Source organism: Mastigoproctus giganteus, chromosome 2, assembly GCF_048544385.1.
Source record: "Mastigoproctus giganteus isolate SK-2022 chromosome 2, ASM4854438v1, whole genome shotgun sequence".
Taxonomy (NCBI): Eukaryota; Metazoa; Arthropoda; class Arachnida; order Uropygi; family Thelyphonidae; genus Mastigoproctus; species Mastigoproctus giganteus.
Window position 1 is genome coordinate 38050980 of NC_143576.1, and position 24908 is coordinate 38075887.

Sequence of the window (24908 nt, forward strand, 5' to 3'; positions counted from 1 at the left end):
GCATCTACATTCACGCATGAGGAGTTATTCAGGAAGGAGAATGATGTAGGTAAAGTAAACATTGGCAGTGAGCTGGATGATTTTGTAATAACTGAGAGGAAAGTGGAGGAGAGATTGTTGAGGATAAACATAAAAAAGGCACCTGGGGTGGATGGGATCTATCCAGTTATATTAAAGGAGGCACCAAAGGAAGTATGCAAACCCCTAGCCATAATTATGAGAGCTTCTTTCGACTCAGGGGAGGTACCCATAGACTGGAGATGTGCAAATGTAACCCCAATTCACAAAGGAGGATCAAAGGCTGACACAAGTAATTATAGACCTGTTAGTTTAACTTCTGTTCCAGGTAAATTAATGGAGGCACTGGTTAAAGAAGCACTGCAGGATCATCTAGACAAGAATTCAGTTATAGCTCAGACGCAGCATGGTTTTGTTAAGGGCAGGTCTTGCCTGACCAATTTGATTGGATACTATGATGTAGTCACAAAAGAACTGGATGCAGGGAATAACTTTGATATTATATATTTGGATCTTAGAAAGGCTTTTGATACTGTTGCACATGGAAGACTGCTGCACAAATTGGAGCAGTGTGGCATTGGAGGGAAATTGCTGCTATGGATAAGGGGATGGTTGAGTGGCAGAAGACAGAGAGTGGTAATCAATGGACACTGCTCAACGTGGACTAATGTTATTAGTGGAGTTCCTCAAGGTTCAGTGCTGGGTCCATTGTTGTTTTCGGTGTTTATGAATGATATTGATGATGGGATATCAAGTTTAATGTCTAAGTTTGCAGATGATACAAAGGTTGGCAGGGTCGTTAAGGACACTACTGACGCTATGCTGCTGCAACAGGATCTGGAAAGGTTGAACAGATGGGCTGAGAGGTGGCAAATGAAGTTTAACATTGACAAATGTAAAGTACTACATATGGGTAACAGTAACCCCAGAGCAATGTATCAACTCTGCGATACTACACTGACAGTGGTGGAGAATGAAAAGGACCTGGGGGTAATTGTGCAGGCAGATATGAAGTTCTCTGAGCAGTGCAGACGAGCTGCAAGAGTAGCTCATGGTGTCTTGTCAATGATATACAGGAATTTTTCTAGCAGGGATAAGGATGTGTTTATTCCCTTGTTTAAGGCAATGGTTAGGCCACATCTTGAGTACTGTATACAGGTCTGGAGGCCTCATTTCAAGAAGGATGTAGAGCTGCTGGAACGGGTACAGAGAAGGGCAACAAGATTAGTAAATGGAACAAAGGGTTGCTCTTACGAAGAAAGGCTTAAGTTTTGCAAATTACAGAGTCTGGAGACTAGGCACCGGCGAGGTGATCTGATAGAGGTGTATAAGGCTTTGAATGGTTTGAGCATGCTCAATGCCAATGGGATTCTTCATCTTTCTCAGAATAATCACCTCAGAGGGCATAAATTCAAATTGAGGAAGGACTGATGTCGGATAGATGTGCGGAAATTTGCCTTTCGATAGCGGGTGGTTGGTTGGTGGAACCGACTTCCATCACTTGTTGTTGAAGTTGACAGCCTTAACAAATTTAAAGCTCAACTGGACAGGTATTTCGAACGAACGGAGGGGTGAAATGGGAGAGGGTTTTTCTTTTTTTTTTTTGGCTGATGCTGAATAAGCTTGCTTTCTTGCATCATATGCCTCTACTAATGCTAATGCTAATGCTAATGCTATCGATAAAGGAGTGGTTGAGGGGGAGAAGACAGAGATTGGTAATCAATGGACACTGCTCATCGTGGACTAATGTTATTAGTGGAGTCCCACAGGGGTCGGTGTTGGGTCCTCTGTTGTTTTGTGTATTTATCAATGATATTGATGAAGGTATATCAGGCTTAGTATCGATGTTTGCAGATGATACAAAGGTTGGCAGGATTGTTAATTCCAGTGTGCTACTGCAACAGGATCTAGAAAATTTGGGCAGATGGGCTGAGAAGTGGCAAGTGAAGTTTAACCTTGACTGATGCAAAGTATGGGCTAAGAAGTGGCAAGTGAAGTTTAACCTTGACAGATGCAAAGTACTGCATATGGGTAGAAGTAACCCCAGAGAAACGTACCAACTGTGTGGTACTACACTTAAGGTGGTAGAAAATGAAAAAGACCTTGGTGTAATTGTGCAGTCAGATATGAAGTTTTCTGAGCAATGCAGACAGGCTGCTATGGGAGGTAATGGAATTTTGTCAATGATATTTAGGAATTTTGCTAGCAGGGAAAAAGAGGTGATTGTTCCTCTCTATACGGCAATGGTCTAGACAAGCCTTGATTACTGAGTACAGACCTGGAGGCCTCATTTTAGGAAGGATGTAGATTTGCTTGAACGTGTACAGAGAAGGGCAACAATTGGTGAAGGGAATGGAGGGATCCAATACGGGCTTAAGTTTTGCAAATGGTAGTGACTGGAGACTAGGCACCTGCGCGGTGATCTGTTTGAGGTATATAAGGCCTTGAATGGATTGAGCACGCTGAATTCTGATGGAAACTTTCCACTTGTTCAGATTACGAACGTAATGGGTCATAAATTCAAATTAAGAAAATACAGATGTAGAATAGATGTGCGGAAATTTGCCTTTAGCCAGCGGGTGGTTAATTGCTGTAACAAACTTGCGTTTGTCTTTGTGGAAGTTGATAGGTTAAATAAATTTAAGGAGGAACTGGACAAGCATTTGGAGGGAATGGTTGTGTGAATTTTTTATTATTTTTTTTTTTTTGGCTGATGTTGCATAACTCATACACTTGCTTTCTTGCATCACATGCCACTACTACTATTATATAGGTGAAAGTAACAGCTGATGCAATATTACGTCTTCACCCACGCGTGTCAATCTTATCTGATGCAATCTGTACGAAATATTGCCATATACTTACGTTATTTGGATGACAGTTACATTTTTAAGAGGTGATGCACTTTCTTTGAACACCAGTGCAATTTACAGACATAATATAAACGGCGTAATATGATCTCATTCGCTGATGCTTCTAAAATTCTACAACAACAAAAATAAGATAAATCCCTCAATAGCAGGTAACTTAACTAGAAACAGTAAGACTATTATTATTATTCGAGTTAATAAAATTTCTCTTGTACTAACTCTTCCGGCCCAATTTAAGTGGATGTCGTGGCTCAGTTGCTCCAGGGGCCCAATGTCGATGGGCCCCTACTAATGCTATTGCCGAAAGAAATTTTTAGTTTTTTTTTAAAGTTATTAATATTTATGTGCGTCAAAGCTTCAGACTGCTTAAATCCGGCAATTCCATGCGAACTGTACAGTATAGTACAGTAGAATAACAGATTACTGTATAGTGTATTATTTATTTATATTAGATTTTTTTAATTATACAGCGAAGTTATTCGCCCTCTATGTAATTTTGCACCATACTATTGAGTAATGACGTCATCTGACAACTGGTCTTATTGTAACACTGAGTCTTCATATACCATTCTTATTCTGGTTAGGTGTATCGGGGTCCTGGTTTATTCGTACTAATTAAGCTTCACTTTATTATTTATTATCAGACCTTCCCTGTATAGTATTGTTTGAAGAATCTAGTTGTTGAGAAATCGTTTTAACTTTCTCACAAATTGTGAATTATTTTTCATATAGATTGAATATTACTATTATAGAAATTTATGACATGGTATGTGTGTTTAAATTTTTAGCTTAAGCAGAGTTATTCATAAATTAATGTTTATTACGTTACGCTATACAGCATATATTTTTCCGAATAATGTTAATATGTTTTGGTTATTGTGTGAATTATTTAATGACAACTGGTATATTCAGACTTATACCATATTATATTTGACGTTTGATATGCGTGAGAACAAGAAAACTAGAATCGTGCGATGCAATTTTGAAATCTAAACATACTTGTTGGATGCACGTACAAAAATTCAGCTGCGTTAGCCTGTTAGTTTTGCAGCTAAATCTATAGTTGCAAGAAAACATAGAATTTCCTCTATATATTTGCGTGTAAATTAAGTCCATATAAAGCCTTGGACGTTTATACAACTTAGTTTATTGGAACTTGATTTAGACACCTGCAGCATTGCTATCAGAACGAAAACTCGCCTTATTAGTTAACAAGATAATTTTATCCAACACAGACCACTTACTTTTACTTTTGAATACGTGTTAGCCTATTTGAGAATTTGGTGAGCAGGTAAGAGAGGCTGTGAGAGAGTGGTTTGTTGTTAGGAGACTGCAAACTTTTGATTTGAGATTCCAAGATGATATATAGCATTAATTGTTTAATTTGAGGGATTGGTGAGGAAAAGATGTGAATATTGGGTGTGTGGTTAGGATTGTTTGATAAATAAGTACTCTGTTTATATTGGAGGCCCCATAGGTTCAAAGGAGGTCATAAGATAGAATATAAGAACCATGTTCATACAAATTACACTCTTACATTTCACCACTCCTCTCTGCATTCTAGTTAAATATACGAGTTATGTAAGGGCATCAGTAATGTCAAAAAAGCCTCTGTTTCGTGACTAACTGGGTATATGGAGCTATAGCACTGAAGCCATCTGGCATTGTGAATATGAATAAAATCACTAAAGAAAATTAACTTGCTTTAAGAAAGTTAGACTGGAGAAAGTAGTTTAAAAGAAAGGAATTCAATGTTCTGAGTGATTGTAGATTTGGGAGACCAAATCATCATTTGTCTGATAATGGCAACAGACCAATTTGACAGAATGGAGTAAAAAGATTTTAAGCCAGAATAGATACCAGATTAGTGTCTCACAAGGAATATGAATGGACATATGCATAAGTACCACATTTTGAAGTGAAAGGATTCAGGCAAATAATTAGGTCAGTAGGTGGTTGAGGCAACCAATAATTGAGATGGTTAGGAAAAGTAAGTGAGCCTTGATAGATTATAGGTGGAAATTAAAAGCCTTTCAGTTTATACATAGTGAGATTGGAAAGAATACCACATATATATGTGAAATGAAAGAGGAAGTGTTTGAAAAGTTTGTTTGCAGATAAGAGTTCTGTTTGACTATGCATGATGTTAATATAGTTATGTGGTTGTTTTCCATGAAGATTAATTACTATATTTAATAACAACTGTTATACCATGTGAAATTAATATAGCGTATTAAGCTTATAGCCCATTAACCACTACATTTCAGGCATCTTACCAATACTGATAATCAGACGATGCGGCTGACAGACTCCTGCTTACCACTGCTATCAGAATAGTATGCACATCAGGTCCTGGTAGCATTGGCAAGCAGGTGTCTGTAAGCTGTATGGTCCGATGATGGGTATCAGTAAGTTTCCTGAAACGTCACCTTAAATATATAGTGGTTTGGACTATAAGCTTAATAAAATATATTATTAATTTGACGTAATAGTAATAGAGGCATGTGATGCAAGCGTATGAGCTTATGTAGCATCAGCCATAAAAAAAAAAAAAAAAAAATTCACACAACCATTACCTCTAAACGTTTGTCCAGTTCCTACTTAAATTTATTTAAGCTATCAACTTCCACAACATAAGATGCAAATTTGTCCGTTCCAGCAATTAACCACCCACTGGATAAAGGGAAATTTCCGCACATCTATTCTACAAATGTCTTTCCTTAATTTGAATTTATGCCCCCATAGGTTTGTAATCTGAGTTCAACCCATTCAAGGCCTTATACACCTCAGTCAGATCACCTCGCAGGTGCATAGTCTCCAATCGGTTCGGTGTTGGGTCCACTGTTATTTTGTTTATTTATCAATGATATTGATGAAGGTATATCAGGCTTAATGTTGAAGTTTGCAGATGATACAAAGGTTGGCAGTGTTGTTAATGACAGTAATGGCAGTGTCATTGTCATTAACAGTGATGACAGTAATGGTAGTGTGCTACTGCAACAGGATCTAGCTAATTTGGGAAGATGGGCTAAGAAGTGACAACTAAAGTTTAACCTTGACAAATGCAAAGTACTGCATATGGGTAGAAGTAACCCCAGAGAAACGTACCAACTGTGTGGTACTACACTTGAGGTGGTAGAAAATGAAAAAGACCTGGGAGTATTTGTGCAGTCAGATATGAGTTTTCTGAGCAATGCAGACAGGCTGCCAGCGCAGGTCATGGGGTTTTGTCAATGATATATAGGAATTTTGTTAGCAGGGAAAAGGTGTTGTCCCTTTGTATAAGGCAATGGTTAGACCACGCCTTGAGTACTGCATACAGGTCTGGAGGCCTCATTTTAGGAAGGATGTAATTTACTTGTAAGAGCGTGTACAGAGAAGGGCAACAAGATTGGTGAGGAGAATGAAGGGATCCTCTTACCAAAGAGAGGCTTAAGCCTCTGCAAATTGCAGTGGCTGGAGACTAGGCACCTGCGTGGTGATCTGATGGAGGTATATAAGGCCTTGAATGGGTTGAGCATGCTGAATTCTGATGGGATCCTTCACTTGCTCAGATTACGAACCAAGGTGGCATAAATTCAAATTAAGAAAGGACAGATGTAGAATAGATGTGTGGAAATTTGCCTTTAGCCAGCAGGTAGTTAATTGCTGGAACAAACTTCCATCTGTCGTTGTGGAAGTTGATAGGTTGAATAAATTTAAGGAGGAACTGGACAGGCATTTGGAGGGAATGGTGTGGTGTTTTTTTTTTTTTGGCTGATGCTGCATAAGCTCATACACTTGCTTTCTTGCATCACATTCCACTACTACTAATTGCTGCAATTTACAGAACTTAAGTCACTCTTGGTAAGAGGATCCCTTCATTCCCCTCACCAGACTTGTTGCCCTTCTCTGTACATGCTCAAACAAATCTACATCCTTCCTAAAATGAGGCCTCCAGACCTGTATGCAGTACTCCAGGCGTGGCCTGACTATTGCCTTATACAAAGGGATAATCACCTCCTTTTCCGTGCTAGCAAAATTCCTGTATATCACTGACAAAACCCCATGATCTGTCTGCATTGCTCAGAAAACTTCATATCTGACTGCACAATTACTCCCACGTCTTTTTTCATTTTCTACCACCTTAAGTGTAGTACCACACAGTTGGTACGTTCCTCTGCAAAGTTCTACCCATATGTAGTACTTTGCATTTGTCAATTTTAAACTTCAGTTGCCACTTCTCAGCCCATCTGCCCAAATTTACTAGATCCTGCTGCAGTAGCACACTATCATTAATAACCCTGCCAACCTTCGTATTATCTGTAAACTTCGACACTAGCATGATATACCTTCATCAATATCATTGATAAATATATAAAACAACAGTGGGCCCAACACTGTTGGGCACACTGTTGTTATTAGTGGAACTCCACTAATAACATTAGTCCAGAAAGCAGTGTCCATTGATTACCACCATGTTTTCTCCCACTCAACCATCCTTTTTGGTTTGAATGGTTAATTATGATGGGGTTGCTTATGTATGGGTGTGAGGTGTTACTCCCACTCCCCTGCTGCTATCAAGACAACAATATTAAGAGAATCTTATACTAACAACTAATACAAAAACAATGAAATCATCAAAAAACTAAAGAAAGGCAAATTACTCATTCACACTAATCAGCCAGATTTCTGCAATTTGATGTGCACTTTTTCTCTCTGTCTCTCACTGTTGGTGATGGTAAGTGGCTGTCCATCAACTTACCCTTTCATTTCAGTAGTGATCCACTAATTCTGGTGTTACTCAAGGTCTTTCTTGCACTATTTTCCTTTTGTATATGAATTACCTTCTCCCACTGATTGGAAATCTTATCAGTAGTTTTGTTGATAACACATTGCATTCCATCTTTCAGTAGAATTTCATCTTCCACCTTGCCCTGTACAACTTCAGCTTCTCAAATATCCACCACCAGTTCTTTAAATGCCGATTTCCAGATAATTTGCTAATGGGGAGAAAGAAAATTTAATTAGCATTAGCACTAGTAAAGGCACATGATGCAAGAAAGCAAGCTTATATAGCATCAGCCAAAAAACAAAAAAAATCCTGATTTCACTCATCCACTCGCTCCAAATGTTCGTCGTTACAATTTCTACAACAACAGATGGAAGTTTGTTCTAGCAATCAACTACATGCTGGCTAAAGACAAACTTCTGCACATCTATCTTACAACTGTCTTTCCTCAATTTGAATTTATGCCCTTTCAGGCAATTATTCTGAGCAAGAGGAAGAATCCCATCAACATTGAGCAATCTCAAACCATTCAATACCCTCCTCAATCAGATCACCTTGCAGGTGCCTAGTCTCCAGACACTGCAATTTGCAAAACTTAAGCCTTTCTTCTTAAGAGCAACCCTTTGTTCCATTCACTAATCTTGTTATCCTTCTCTGCACTCGCTCCAGCAGCTCTACATCCTTCCTAAAATGAAGCCTTCAGAGCTGTATACAGTACTCAAGGTGTGGCCTGACCATTGCCTTATACAAGGGGATAATTACCTCCTTATCCCTGCTAGAAAAATTCCTGTATATCATTGACAAGACACAATGAGCTACTCTTGCAGACAGTCTGCACTGCTGAGAAAACTTCATATCTGCCTGCACAATTACCCCTAGGGTCTTTTCATTCTCTATCACTGTCAGTGTAGTACCACACAGTTGATACATTACTCTGGGGGTTTACTGCTTCCCACATGGAGTACTTTACATTTGTCAATGTTAAACTTCGGTTAACTGCAATTCTTTTAAAACTCAGTACTGTTGTATTTTTCTAGAAAAAAAATTATTGGACTTTGATTTTTGAAAGCAACATTTAAAGAAATCAAGTGAAGGATAATAAAAAAGATACTGTTGATTTCATGCAAGTTGCATAGTAATTTAGCCACGCCTAATGGAGACTATTAGGTACATGGGAAACCTGCCTGATTTTGCTAAATCAGACATATGCAAATCCTAATATTCCTGGTTTACTTTGAGTGACAAACATTTAAGAACAAATAAGAATAAATACAAACGTAAGATCCTAATGCAAGGTTGTTCATAAGTTATAATTTGAAATAACAATGTTTATCTAAATAACCAGTCTGTTGCTCCTATGCTCACCTTCAATGAAACTTGGATTTCTAGACAAGATCATGTGTTTCAATTGGAGATTAGCCTGACATTTAATTTTCCTTGCCATTAAGCACCTCACATATTGCTTCTACTGCATCAAAAAAATGTTTTCTTTTTTACTCTTGGCAATACTTTTCGAAACAACTGCTTTGTAAAAAAAAAAAAAAAAAATGAAATTTGTCCACCTAGTATTGAATATTCTTCCCACATCTAGAATGGTTCTCCCAAAGAAATGGCTCATCTCTTAGTCTCTCCACTCTGTGTCATAGACACTCTGTTTCTGTTGCATGCCTTTTGTGCAGATACATCGATGAGTACTCTCCTTTAAATTGGCATGTATAATTAGTTCAAACATTTGCTGCAACCAGTAAGCATCCACTCGCTGTTCAATTCCATACTCGCAGAACTAGCTTTTCCTCACATTTATCACTTTTTTTCTGGAACAACTTTGTTTCACTTGTATTTCTCAAATTATGAACTACAGAAATTGTAGTCTAATGTCAACACAAGTATCTTCTGGTTTCTCAGCCTTAAACCTGTTCATGGTATTAAGTACCATACAATCTTGACAATACTTTTCTTCTAAACAACTGCTTTGTAAAAAAAAAAAAAAAATATGAAATTTGTCCACCTAGTATTGAATATTCTTCCCACATCTAGAATGGTTCCCCCGATGGTATTCTTCACCTTGTCGTGGGGGGGGCCTTGCTTGTCCCAATGATCTGGAGAGCTAAGTCGGCGATAGCTTAGCTACTGATAGGGCCTCCCAAGCCGGACAGGTCAAAGGGTAGGGACCAGACTAAGAGAGATACCTCGGCCATCCAGGTTGGGGGTTGCTGCAATGGGCTAGCTCCTCGTTCAGTGTAAAAAATACACAAATGCTAAATGACCTACAAGTGAAAATGAAAACGTACTGCACTTTTTTTTTTATGTGGACCCCAAACACGAGAGGTATTAGAACCTATAGTACTTAGTACCGTGCTTGGGTTGGAGATTGAGAAGACGAAAGAAGATATTTGTTGACATTGGACTTGAACTTCTGTAGATTGTAATTTTCAGGAAATACGTATGAAGGAAGGTTGTTCCAGAAAACGACAGTTGAATGAATAAATGAGGAAGATGAAAAGTTGGTTCTGTGGGTTTGAAGTTGGACAGGAAACGGATGTTGGCTGGTGGCGGCACATGTTCGGACTGTTTTGAAAGAGAGAGCGGGAATTATAGAAGCCAATTCAGAAGAACAGTGCCCATGGAAGTATCTGTAGAAGAGGCATGCAGCAGAAACAGTGCGTCTATGAGACAGCGAGTGGAGAGACTCTGTTAGAGATGAATCATTAATTAATCTAACTGCCCTCTTCTGAATGGAATCAAGAAGCCTGAGAGAGGTTTTGGGTGCACAACCCCAGATGTGGGAACAATATTCCATGGCAGGGCAGATTTGCGATTTATACAGAGTGAGCAGCTGTTTGGAAGAAAAGTAACGCCGAGAGCGAAAGAGAAAACCAAGTTTTTTAGATGCAGAGGAAGCAATATTTGTAATGTGCTTGTGCCAAGAGAGATTAGAAGTCAGGGTAATCCCCAAAAGAGATATATCCTTTTGCCTAGAAATTGGAGTGTCACTAAAGATAAGCATAGGAGCAGAAGATTCCTTTTTGCGAGATATAAGACAAGACTGAGTTTTAGAAGGGTTGAAATCAACTAAGTTGTCTTTGCCCCACTGGAGAATTACCTGAAGGTCGGCATTTAAGGAATTGGTAGCAGATTTTCGAGAAGTTGAAGCTGATTGAGCAGGACAAGGTTTCTCAAAATGGAAAGTTGAATGCAATGTGCTATCATCGGCAAAACTATGGATAGGATTTCCAGTCAATGGAAGAAGGTCATTGATATACAAGAGGAAAAGAGTGGGGGAAAGAACTGAACCTTGGGGGACACCGGCATTAGTGGAGAAGTTAGAAGACAGAGAGCCATCAACCATCACCCTCAGTGAGCGATCAGAGAGAAAACTGGATAACCAATTACTAAAAACAGTTGGCAAACCATAAGATGGAAGCTTGTTTAGAAGACCTTTATGCCAAACACGATCAAAAGCCTTTGAGATGTCAAAAGCAACTACTTGTGTTTCACCGAACCTTTCCATTGAATTAGTCCATAAATGGGTAACATAAGCCAGAATATCACCAGTGGATCGACACTGACGGAATCCATACTGGTGATCGTTGATCAGACGGAAGGTTTCTAGGTAGTTTAAGAGTTGGCGGTTAATTGATTTCTCCATTACTTTAGAAAGAGTAGAAGTAATTGCAATGGGACGATAATTGGATGGGAGGGATTTGTCACCCTTTTTAGGAACTGGCTGGATATGAGCAAATTTCCAAGCAGAAGGAAAAACACCTTTAGAATAAGAAAGTGAAAAAAGCGGCAAAGAATAGGAGTGAGTTCAGGAGCACAGGTTTTGAGAACAAGTGGAGAAATACCATCAGGACCTGGAGCTTTCTTAGCATCGAGATTCATCAAAATCCTGATATCCTTTTGACGGAAGACCACAGGAGGCATTGAATGGAGTGTTTTGGGAATGGTGGGTGGTGTTTTACCAAGATCATTAATACATGAGCTGGAAGAAAAATGGGATGCTACCAGGTCAGCTTTATCCTTGGCTGAAGTGACAACAGAACCATCTGGTTTGGACATAGGTGGGAGCAGAGATGGGCAAAAGTTGCGGCCAATAGCTTTGGCAAGAGACCAGAATGCTTGGCTACCATTAGGGCAAGAAGCAAGTTTTCTACTCTTAGCCTGTTGAAACTCTAGTTTGGACTGATTAATAACTGCTTTACAATTGTTGCGAGCTTTGGTGTAGGCAGAAAATGAAACTGAAGAATTAGAAACAAGCCAATTACGATATGCAACATTCTTCTCTTTGACAGCCTTAGCACATTTATTGGAAAACCAAGGTTTAGATAAAGGACGAGATTTTAAAGTGGAGTGTGGGATAAAGGATTCCATTCTTGCAAGAATAATTTCACTGACACGATCTGAGCAAACATTGACATCAGAAGTTTTGGAACAGTAATCCGACCAAGGAAAAGAAGAAAAGAAGTCTCGCAGGTCATCCCATTTTGCATTCTTGTAATGCCAAACAATACGAGGTTGGGAATAGCCATGAGATAAAGGTTCCATTGGAGAAGAGATCACCAAGTTGTGATCTGAAGTGCCTAAAGGAGCTCTCACTTCGACCATGCACTTAGAAGGGTTGTTTGTGAGAAAATGATCGAGCGTATTGGCTGTATGATTAGGATTGTCCGGTATTCTTGTAGGTAAATGAACAATCTGTGCTAGATCATTAGTAATTGCAAAAGCCTCAGCATCTTGACCTGCTGGGTCGGTGTGACTAGAAAACGGAAGCCAGCTGGAGTTGTGAACATTAAAATCACCAAGGAAAATTACCTCACTGTTAGGAGAGTTGGACTGGAGAAAGTCAAGTTGCAACAAGAGGAAGTCAAAGAGCTCCAAGTGATTAGTCGAGTTGGGAGAACGGTAGAGACAACAGATGAATTTGACACAGTGAGGTAGAGAGATTTTAAGCCAGAGAAGATCAAAGAGAGGAAATTCCAAATTGCCAAGTCTCTGACAGGGAATATCAGAACGGACATATGCACAAGTACCACCTTTGAGGCGAAAGGAATCATACAGCGAATAATTTGGCCATCTGAGATGAGCAGTAGTTGAATCAACTGATAACTGAGATTCTGTTAGAAAAAGTACATGAGGTTTGGCAGACTGCAAGTGGAAATGGACATCGTTGAGATTAGAATTGAGACCACGTATATTTGTGAAATGAATTAGGAAGTCCTTGGGAGGTTTAGATCTTTTCGCAGATAAGCTTGCTCTATTAGTTTGACAATTCATGGTGTATTCAATAGTGAGAAAAAGGGGGTGGGACATGCTGTATGAAGTAATGAAATTTTTGGATATGGCGTACATGTGGTAAGAATATACCCAGATCCTTGACATAACGTGGCCTCGACAATGCTCCCCGCATACACACTACTCAGACTCCCTCCAGTCACTATCTGGCAGAGTAGCAAGATTATACACTAGCTGATCCAGAAGCCTCCTAGAGAGGACCAATAGGTCCGGTGTACTAACTAGCGGCCGGCCTGCGAAAACCGTTTTAGAGCTGTACCCTCGAAATGTAAGGAATATTGGATCTCGCCACGACGTTCATCATAACCTCAAAAGTCATCAATCATACTGCATGATGGAAGAGATAGGGAAGGGTTGACCGGAACTTAGCTCTAGAGACTAAACATTGGTTCCACCACTTCAAGTCTCCAATAAGCAAAGTGGTGGTATTTCACTTTGCCGAGTCATTTCGACTCGGCAAACAGAAAAGGACTATGATTTTGGGATGCTGGAATATTCAAGGCCTTTCAACTAAAAGAAACTTTCTTCCGGATGAACTGCAAAAATTCAAGTTAGACATCATTGTGTTATCAGAGACAAAGAAAAAGGGATGTGGAGAGGAAATAATGGGAGAATGCTACCTTTGGAGTGGAGTCGATAAGAGTGAAAGAGCAAGAGCAGATGTTTCTATTGCTGTTAAAAAGAAATTGAGGCATAACATCAAAAACTGGCAATTTATTAATGAAAGATTGATCTCATTGGAACTGACAATGTATGGGAGAGAAATATGTATTTTGGGAATATATGCCCCGACTAATGACATCGCCGTTACCTCGAAGGATGAATTTTGGGAGTATTTGAGAGAACTAACAGCAAAATCCCTAACAACAAAGAGATATTTCTAATGGTAGAATTCAATGCAAGAGTAGGAACTGAACAAAATAGCAAAGTTATTGGAAGATTTGGAGAGAAAGAGAGGAACGACAACGGAGATAGACTATGCAATCTTTGTGAACAGTTCGACTTGAGAATAAACAACACATTTTTCCAACACAAGGATGTCCATAAATATACTTGGTCACAGGAGACAAGACAAATTAGATCAGTTATAGATTACATTATTTCAAAACATTCAGGGACATATGTATTGAAAGATGTCAGAGTTTATAGAGGAGCCGAATGTGGATCTGACCATTTTCTTGTTAAAACAGCACTGAGGTGGAACTGGATTAAGAAAATGTGTGGACAACCAACAATGCAGGGAAGGAGAAATGCTACAAGTGGATCAATTTAATGTTGACCTACTCCAGGATGACAGCATTAGAAACAGCTTCACCCAGAGACTGGATACTGCAATTAACATAGAGATAAAAGGTATACTGAAGAAATCTACGAATATTTAAAAAATACTGTTAAAAAAATAGCTCATGAAATCCTAGGCAAAAAGAAGAGCCAAGGACCAAAAAAGACCTGGATTACAGAGAAAGTAAGAGCTGCTGTAGAAGAAAAGAAACTTGTATATCAGAAATGGCTGGGTGATAAGAATGATGCTTATAGGAACATTTATGTTGAAAAGAAGAAAATAGCCAATCGGTTGGTAGTAGAAGCGAAAAATGAAGAATGGGAAAGGAAATGCGCAACTATTAATAGCAAATTGGGCTTCAAGCAATCAGCGGAATCATGGAAGGTCGTCAAAGACTTGAGAAAACAGAATAAACACAACTCTGGTTTGCAATTAATACCTTTGAAAGACTGGATGGAGTATTATGAACAACTTTTAAAAGAAGACTGGGATGAGTTCAAGTCTATGGAGGATTTAGGTGTAGAAGACTCGGGCTTAAAAGTTTGTTAGGGAAGTGGAACTCCTGCTAAAGGAAGGAAGGAAGGAATGGCAAATCACCTGGACCTGGAGGAGTTTACATGGAACTTCTGAAATATGGAGGAAGAGGAATGGCTGTTCTAATACAAAAACTGTTAAATAGTATACTGAGAGGAGAAGAAATACCAAAAGAAGTGATAACAGGATATATAACATCAATTTATAAGAAGGGCGATCGGAAAAGCTGTTCAAATTACAGAGGAATATGTGTCCTGAACCCGCTGTTAAAGGTCCTTGGAAAATTGATTAGGAACCATTTAGATGCCGATATCAGAAGAACAAAGTGGTTTTTCAGTCGGGTGGTCATGTATAGACTTTATCTCAACAGTACGACAGATCCTTGAAAAATGCCAATCAAAAGGGAAAAAAAAATCTTTGATTTTCGTTGACCTTGAAAAGGCATATGACCTTATTAATTTTCTACCTTATTAATATTGAAAAAAGACTTCTATAGAACACTTAAGCTGTAATACAGTGCTTCCCAAACTACTGAGATCTACAGAGCCCTTCAAATATCAAAAAAAAAAGTTTGTGGATCCCTATATATATATATATATATGCATGAGTGTGAATGCTAGGTTTCCTCAAAAGAAAATTCAAAGTTTTCTGTGTGAAACAACTCAACTTTATTCTTATTTTTACCTAAATATATAATAACTTTATTTTTCATCAATGCTCAACAATGATAGAAAATAAGTTAGCATTTCACTTATGCTGTACAAGGAATGAAGACATTAGTTTCCAAAATCCTTTCCAAAGAAATTTCTAAATAAAAATACATTTAGAAGAAACATTTTACTTGAAAAATATTTTTTTTTTTTGCATATTATGCAGTTAATATGCAAAATTGTTCTATGTTATACATAGAACAAATAATTTGACCAGTTTCAGAAAGTCTCTGGAACTGGTATACAGATCCCAGTTTGGGGAACGCTCCTGTAATAAATTAAATAAAACATTTGAAAAATTCATCTAAATATTTTCTCTTCAATTTATAAGAACTGCTATTTTTTAATTCCTTCTAATATAATACTTAACACTTTGGTCATGATGATTTCCTAACAATATCAGACACAGGGAGCATGATTATTATTCTCCAATATAAAAATTCACTTTTTCACTTAGGGATTTTTTTTCTGTAATCCCATACTAGATGTTCCAGGTAATTTATTCAGAGCCACAATATTCAGCTGGGAGAACAAACACTATTAAAATAAATGAGACATCTGATGCTCAACACTGATAGAAAATAAGTTAGCATTTCACTTATGCTGAACAAGGAATGAAGACAGTTTCCAAAATCCTTTCCAAAGAAATTTCTGAATAAAAATACATGTAGAAGAAACATTTTTCTTGAAATTTTTTTTTTTTTTTTTTTTTTGCATATTATGCAGTTAAATTGAAATGGAAACCGCAAATATCTAAGCATCTTGAACTAAGTAGAGAGATCCAGGGGCAGACTGCCCATAAGACTTACCAGTGAAATCCTGGTGGGCCAGTGGCCGATGTGATTTTGGCCAGAAACACTAGTATGAGGCCACTAAGTTTTCCCTGTGGCTGCATTAATGCTACGGTCAAACCAACCATGGTGGGGGGCATCACCCGGGGAGGGGGTTCTCATTTTCAGTGTAAATATTTTCCAAAGTACTGCTAATTTCTAATAATAATAATAATATCAAGTAAACATGTAATATAAAAGCATTCTTAAACTTAACTTTAAGTGTTTAAATTTTATTCTTGTACCTTTTTATTGTACAACAAATAAGTTAAAAAGTTTTTATTAAAATTGTTTTATTATTACTTTATTTTTCAAGTCAAAAAACATAACATTTTTGACCTCTTAGTTTACATTTTTATCAAGGAATTATAAAAACTTTTTTAGTACTTGTATTTATATGTATGTGCTATATTTTTATATATATGTATATGTTAAAGTGACCTCAAATTTAAATATCGCCGGAGGCCTATTTCACCCTTAATCCTGCCTTCGATCTGGCTTTAATTTCTGGAGGCATACCAGCTGGCCTGTGCTTCTCCTCCCACACACGAAATTGAGTATGCTCGGGAGGAATATCATATAATCAGTAATGCATACACAAAAGAAATCTAGAAGTGCAAGAAAAAGTCGTGGCAAACCTTGGTTGCCACTGTAGAGAATGAGGATCTGTGGGGTCATAGTGTTCTGTATCGTCACGAACAAACTACCAATGTAGACCTGACAGATCATCCACTTGCACTTGGGTTGATTCCATTAACAACATTCTTGACCATTTTTACCCTGCAGCTAGGGTTGTCAGGTTTTCCTAAAAAAAAAAGGAAGATTTTTGTCGATAAAATTAGTTTTAAGAAATAAGAGAATTCAAATTGTCTGATATTTTAATTATACTTATTTTGACATTTTGCCCTTTTTAACAATTGTTTATCCTGTTTTACATACTGAACATGTAAAAGAGAAATTCATTGCAATCTCTAACGATTAATTCTCGGTGACTTCTGTTTCTGGCATCTGTCCACTTCAATTTCATTAATGAAAACACCCTTTCTACTACAGCATTTGAGCCAGGAATACTTAACAAATATCCTACTATTCTAATGATATTGGGTACATTTTCTTTAGGAACTTTGGGAAAAAAAAAATCAAGCCACTTGTGCACTCACTTCCTGTACACTTAAACACTTTCTAGCTACTTCAACCTATTCTCACAAAACTCTTCATACAACTCGTCCAGATCTACACATTCTTGGAGCTGAAAAATATCAATTGCCTTTCAAAATTTTGATACTTAATTTTTTCTGTTTCCATAGAAAAATTAACTTTGATCACTTATTTTTCTCACTGATATCATAGTTTTTTTTTCTGTGTATTGCAATAGACTTGAATAAAAATCATAACATTCATCAACAATCTTTTTCTGTTTGCATTGGGGTAACTTTTTCAAAAATTGCTTTGCAGAATTTCCGAAGTATTGGTCTTGGATTCTGATTTATTTTATTTCTGATCATTGTCATTGATTTGTACGAATCCATAATACCCAAGTCGCTTTTCTCAAGAATTTTACAGCAGAAACAAAGCTTTTCTTAAGCTTTCCGTTGCCCTTGTTTGAAGCATCTGTAGCAACACAAAAGAACTGACTGCATTAAGAATGTCCACAAAGTCTTCTATGCTTTTAGGAGCTAGAACATTTTTAACTAACAGTTCTGATTTTGTTCTTCCCCAACACAATTTTGTTGCAATATCAGAATCATGGAATAAGGATGCCAGTTTGTTACCACCGTCCAAACTATTATAACTATGATTGTTTCACATTGTGGTGTATTAACCCTAGTTCACATGCTGTCACTGTCATATTTTGATTTTTCAAAACTAACAAAATATCTTGATAACTTGTTTACACCCACATTTCCCTTTTCTTTTTGCTGATGCCCTTTGTATTATGCATGCTGCTTAACATCGAATTGACTGTCTGACCACCTGAAGTAACTATCGATAGAAAAATTCTTGTTTCACAATTTGCAGTAGCCATGATCCTCTGAAGAAGCTGGAGCCACCCATTCAAAAGTTTCTTTCCACGTTTTTAAGTAGACTTGCTTATACTGCAGTTTCTTGGGAGGAGTGTTGGGAGGACTAATGGACTGTGATTCTTTACTCATTCTATCAAAAATTATTCAATGGCAATCTGAAAATAAAAAAAAATAAAAAAAATTAATAGTAAATTGCACAAATATCAAATATTGTCTGTCAGCTTAACAATGTATTTCAAATGTGGAGAGAATTAAATTAACAGTATATAATAATTTGTTAATCCTACCTCATCGACAAATAATCCAAAGCCCCACATCTCTCCTAGGATCTTGCTCTCAATTTGAGAAAGAAAACTATTAAGAAGAAATAATGCGCACAAGTGTATTTATATTTAAAAATACCATTAATAGCGCACAGTGTACATTAATTTCTATAAAGTTCAATATTCCTTACTATAACTTATTAACAACTTCACATTTCAAAACGTGATAAACAACATTGCATCCTTCTCCCAGACGATGGACAATGAAAGTGAAAGAACGATATGTTCCACAACTTTTTCCTTCCACCTTTCTCATGGTAGGCAACTGTTGAAAAAACATTGTTGCCAACAGTTTTTGAATAGTTGCAGCATCATCTGATGGTTGTGTTAGCAACCAATATTTAACTGTATTTACTGGATGAAAATCATTTAAAACATGATTTTCATCTTAAAAAGAAAAAAAGGGAAGAAACCTACTTAAAGGCAAATTAAAAACGTAAACCGTAAAATCAACCAAAAAAACAAAGCTTATGGGAAAAACATATTACCTGGTAACCCTACCCGCAGCAGACACAGTAATGATGCAGAAGCAACTGCAAATTGTTGAGGGCCAACCAAAAATATCAATCTGATAACGTTGAACCACCATTCACCGTTGATGAAATGAACCTGGCGCTCACCAAAACAAAGGAAGGCAAAATGCCAGGCTTGTATTTTTTAACAACATCCACCTCGAAAAGGTGGACATTGTTAAAAAAAGGTTTGCTGAGAGTTTCCTGACCACTCTTCTAAGTTTATTTAATGGATGCCTTGCAGCCATTAAATAAACTTAGAAGACCGCCACCGTAAAATTGATCCTGAAAAACCACCACAAAACCCAGCTTCATACCAGCTTATCGCCCTCCTCGCTGTGCAAACTTTTGGAGCGTCTGATGCTATTTCATTTAGTTTCACTGCACATTATGTGGAGGAGCGACTTACATCGGCATACCAGTTTTGTTTAAAAACGGTACTCGGCACTGAAGTTGCCATGCTTAGTCTAATATCTCAAACCACTCTAATGTCAACAGCAAAATATTTTCTTGCCATTGTGGTAGACTTCACTGGAGTCTTTAACCACCTGTGGTGGCCTAGCATCCTGCTCACACTCAGACCAGCAAATGTCACTATAAACCTGTTCAACATTCTAAAGTCATAACTTACTAACAGAAAGGCTCAAGTAGTTAGTAAATTCAAAACCCTTTCCAGATCTGTCCACCAGGGCTGTCCCCAGGACGAGTTCTTGGGATGGACCTGGTTGGAGCTTTTTTGCAGACAACCTTGTCCTCCTGGTGGAGGTGGACACTTGAGCTGCCCTGGAACAGAAAGCGAACACTGCTATGAATAAACTTCAGGGCTGGGCAGCTACGCACAACCTACTTATCTCAGGAGAAAAAACCAAATTCCTATTTCTAAAAGGAAAGCTGCAGATTCGCAGACCTCAATCATGAAACTTAACAATACATCATTCAGGTTATATATGGATGATAAATACCTAGGAATCCATATCGACACTGGCCTCGCCTTCCATGTAACTATCGACAAATGTTTAAAAATATGCCGCATGATCAGACGAGTTAGCAGAGCGGATTGCGGACTAAAACATAATACCCTAACCCTCATATACAGCGTACATACCCATCATCTGCTACTGTGCCTCTGTATGGTGTATCAAGGCCACCATGGCAAGAAACAAGCAAAAGCTAGACACAGTCCAGAGGTTTATGTTACTCTGCATCTGCAGATCATGCAGATGGAGATACTAAAAGCCATCAATGGATGTTTTCCCTTTTACCTTGAGGTTGTTAGAAGAGGGCTATTCTCCCGGCTGAAGAAAGGAATCCCAACACAGTTGCTTCACATACAGCTGGACCTAACAAACAACCCAAGACAGGAAAGAAGACAAATTACAAACCACCTTTCTTGAACTATGGTAAGAAGTACGGAAAATGACACCAAAGGGTTAGATCACAAAGCACTTCCTCCCACATGGAAATATGATGCACCCTAGGGGTCTTGCCTGAACTGCAGGCCACCTTCATAATCACTCTTGAAATAGAAGCTGACAGCTTTGGGGTTCAAAGGGGATCCCTCTCTGCCACTGTGGCGAACAAGAATCTTGGGCACATCTTGTGTATGAGTGCCCCACCTACAACAACAACAAGACTTAAATTTATGACAGAAATCCAAGGCAACCCCAGGGATCAAGGGTGCTCTTTTCTTCTCAATGAGAATACCTACAAGGCCCTAACCAGCTTTGCACAAGCAGTGTTTACCAACAGAAGGAACAAACTTGCCAAATTCAGAGCTGCACAACAAAATAACTATTGGGGCAGAAGTCTTTAATTAGATAGGGTAGGATTTTCTGCCACCATCTTGGTGAGGGATCGCTGGCACTCTTGTGTGGGATACAATTACAAACCCACAAAGGGTAGGATACTGCTGGCACTGTATGGTGCTGGATGCAGAGTGCTCTAGAAATCATATAGGGGCACCTGTCCCCTGTAACCTTTAATCCCTATTTAGGGTGGAATCTCCCATATGTCCACCCATGCTTTTCCCCTCATTAGTGCCTCTCTTCAACAAAACTTTTTTTTTTTTTACTTGGTCTCTGTCAGGAAGTTCAGGCAACCCTGGCAGAGGCTAGCCAGAGCCAATCCCTACTGACCTGGCTGTCTCCCTGTAGCTGTGTATGGTAACATGGGATCTCATCAGGGACCCTGCGCTCAAGTGCCAGAAAAACAACAGAACATTACATTACACGAACCGCACTTCTTGCATCTACACAGTCTGCATTCAACATAAGAGAACAGATGGTGCAGATGCGAGAAACCATCGGTGGCACCTTATTTACATACTAATGTGGAATTTAAGTAAAAACATCACTACTGTTAAAGGGAAATGCTTTCTCTTTTGTAAGAGTGACTACAATGGTCTCAGACTTCTTTTTAAAATTTTGTGCAGTGAGACCAACTGATGTTACTGACAACAAATTCTAAATGGGAAGTAATTAAAGAAGCTACTAGGCTTTTCATACTAACAAAGAAATAATGTTCCAGGTTTAGACCTAAAGGGATGTCTATGAACTATTGAGACAAATAACAGAGAAGAAAAGTGCATGGGCTGCATATAAATTATCTGGCAACACAAGCCTATGGTAGGTATAAATTAGTCTGTAATCAAGTCACAAAAGGAGGTTAGGCAAGCTTGAGAAGTCTCTGGCAAAGAAAAACGGCAAACACTTATATGCTTGTACTAACAGTAGAAGGAAGGGGTTGAATCACATTAGGCCACTGGATGTGTATGGGTTAACTGTTGATGACCTTGTTCAGGTTGTGGACAAATTGGTGTTTTGCATCTATATTCACATGTGAGGAATTCTTTAGGGTAGGGAATACCAGAAGTTTATTAGACTCCAATGAAGAGCTAAATGACTTTGTGACAAATGAAAGGAAAGTTCAGGAGAAATTGTTGAAGATTTACATAAAAAAAGAGGCACTTTTGGAAAAAATTATTGAATTATTTAAGAGGGGCAGCAAAGGAGGTAAGCAAACCTTTAGCCATAATTATGAGAGCATCCTAGGATTCAGGGAAGGTCCCCACAGACGGGACATGTGAGAATGTATCCCCAGTTCGCAAAGGGAATCGTAGGGTGACATGAATAATTACAGACCTGTTTGCTTAACTTCTGTTCCAAGGAAGGTAATGGAATCGCTGTTTAAAGAAATAATGCAGGACCATCTGGACAGGCATGCAGTTATACTGCAGTCACAGCATGGATTTTTTAAAGGAGTGGTCTTGTCTAACCAATCTGATAGGTTACTATATATTGGATGCAAAAAATAATTTTGACATCATATATTTGGATTTCAGGGAGGCGTTTTTTTTTTTTTTTTTTTTGGTAGTTGTTGGAGCATAGGCTTCTGTGACCATAATGCACCTCCCAAAGTTTTTGCAGTTCTTTGATCCAAGCCCGAGGCGGGAATCGAACCTGCGACCTTTTGGTTACCAGGTAGGCACTTTACTTACTCAGCTAGCCCGGTCGGCTTAGAGGCGTTTGATACTGTTCATAAAAGACTGCTGCAGAAACTGGTGCTATGTAGCATTAAGGGCAAGTTATTGCTATGTATAAAGGAATGGTTAAGTGGAAGAAGACATAGTGGTTATCAATGGGCACTGCTCTTCGTGGACTAATGTTATTAGTGGAGTTCCCCAGGGTTCAAGGTCCATTGTTGTTTTCAGTATTTGTCAGTGATATTGATGAAGGTATATCAGGCTTAATGTCTAAATTTGCAGATGATACAAAGGTTGGTAGGTTGGTTAACAGCAGTCATCAGTGTGAGCTACTGCAACAAGATCAGGAAACTTGGTTCAATTAACTGAGAAATGGTAGTTGAAGTTTAACTTAGACAAATGCAAGGTACATATGGGTAGCAGTAACACCAGAATTATTTATCAACTATGTGATACTACACTCAGGTGTACAATGAAAAAGGCTTGGGTATAATTGTGCAGTCAGACATGAAAGTCTCAGAGCAGTTAAGACATGCTGCCAGGACATATCACAGAGTTTTTTGAATGTTATATAGAATCTTTGCTAACAGATTTAAGGAGGTGATTATCCCTTTGTATAGGTCCATGGTTAGGCCACATCTTGAATACTGTATACCATTCTGGAGGCCCTACTTTGGAAGGATATAGATCTGCTGGGACGGATGCAGTGAAGGGAGCAAAATGGTGCTCTTACATAGAAAGGCTTCAGTGCAGCAAATTGCAGCATCCCAAGACTAGGCACCTGTGGGGGAGATTTGATTGGGGTGTAGTAAGCTGAATGTTAATGGAAATCTTCCACTTGCTGAGACTACATGCAGGAGGGAGCATAATTTCAAGTTGAATAGTTGTAGGATAATGTGCAGAAGTTTTCTTTCAGTCAGCAGGTGATTGATTGCTGGAACAGGCAACCATCTGTTGTTGCAGAAGTGGATGGGTTGGATGAATTCAAGGAAAAAGTAGACAACTTCTTGGAGGGTAGGACTTTGCACCAGCCACCTAGTTAACTGGATGTGCAGCCCTAGATTTTGTGTGCTCCTTAACTAAGAGCCTAACTCTTCCTCTCCCCCCCACATGACTGCTATGTCTGTTCTGTATACATTGTATTCCCCATATTCAAATTTTGCATCCCTTAAATCTGAGTGACACCATGTCTCAATTATCTCCACAATGCCATCCTGATTGCATGGGCACATTGTTCAAAAATGTTTCCTGATGGTAAAAAAAAAAAAAAAAAAAAAAAATACAGTGAAACCAGCTTTTCTATTGCCAAGTAGAGATCTGTAGCCATTATGTTAGATCTGCTCTTTTAGTAACTGGAACCGTATCTGAACCAGACTCACATTGTTTGTATCTGAAAAAAAAAAAATAATAAATAAATAAAATACATTAAAAACATTTGTATTAAATTTTCTACAAGTCATGATAATGCAGTATAGTTATTTCTAAATTAGAATAAATCAATCAGTATTGAAATGTTATTTTATTAATACACAGTTGAAAAACATAACTAAATTAATAAAAAGAATAAAAATATATCCACAATATAATTTTTTTTTTTTTTTTTTTGGTAAGTTGATGTGTGGAGACAGGGCATCAGTACTGTCCAGGTTCACTTGTATTCTTTCTTGGATTGGATAGTTGGATGCAGTAAACTTTTGCTTATTGTGCTGTTTTCAGGGATAGCAAGAATTAAATCCCTTCTGCCCTGCCTTGCCTGAGAGGAAAGGAATAAACATGACAAAAATTGGACCAAACTGTATATACTAAAATGTTACCTGCCTCTTTCATCCAGAAGCTTTGAAGGCACACATTTAAAATCCCAAACCCCTTCAGCTTTCAAAATGATTCAAGGGATGAATTCTACAAATATATGACAGGCTATATTTAAAAATATTGTTTACAAAGGTTATTCCACGTATTAGTTGTGAAATGTTTCTTATTCGTAAACTTTTCATTGTTACTTTTAAATACCAAATACAAATATTGATAATTTAATAAATTGAATATAAACTGTGTGAAAATGTTATTGTATATAATAGCATTTTGATGCATACTTTGGTTTATTTTATTGCACATTTTTCCTAATTTCTAGTGCATATGTGATCTCTAGTAATAACACTAACATTGTAATCAAAGCTATTCTGGAAATTGCACTTAATTCTGAAATTGTAAAAATGTATCGTATATTTTTTTTCCCCTGCTATTCACATCTGGCAGTA

The 24908-nt window shown here is 38.0% G+C and overlaps 1 protein-coding gene across 1 annotated transcript in view; it reads left to right on the forward strand.

Moving 5' to 3' along the window:
• Window positions 1-3473: 3473 nt before the first annotated feature.
• LOC150089272 (DET1- and DDB1-associated protein 1) overlaps window positions 3474-24908 on the forward strand; it is a 177011-nt gene continuing 155576 nt past the window's right edge. Inside the window, exon 1 of the mRNA XM_090368456.1 lies at window positions 3474-3654. Coding sequence (XP_090224582.1) covers window positions 3652-3654 — 3 coding nt within the window. The 5' untranslated portion in view covers window positions 3474-3651. The remainder of the gene's footprint in view (window positions 3655-24908) is intronic.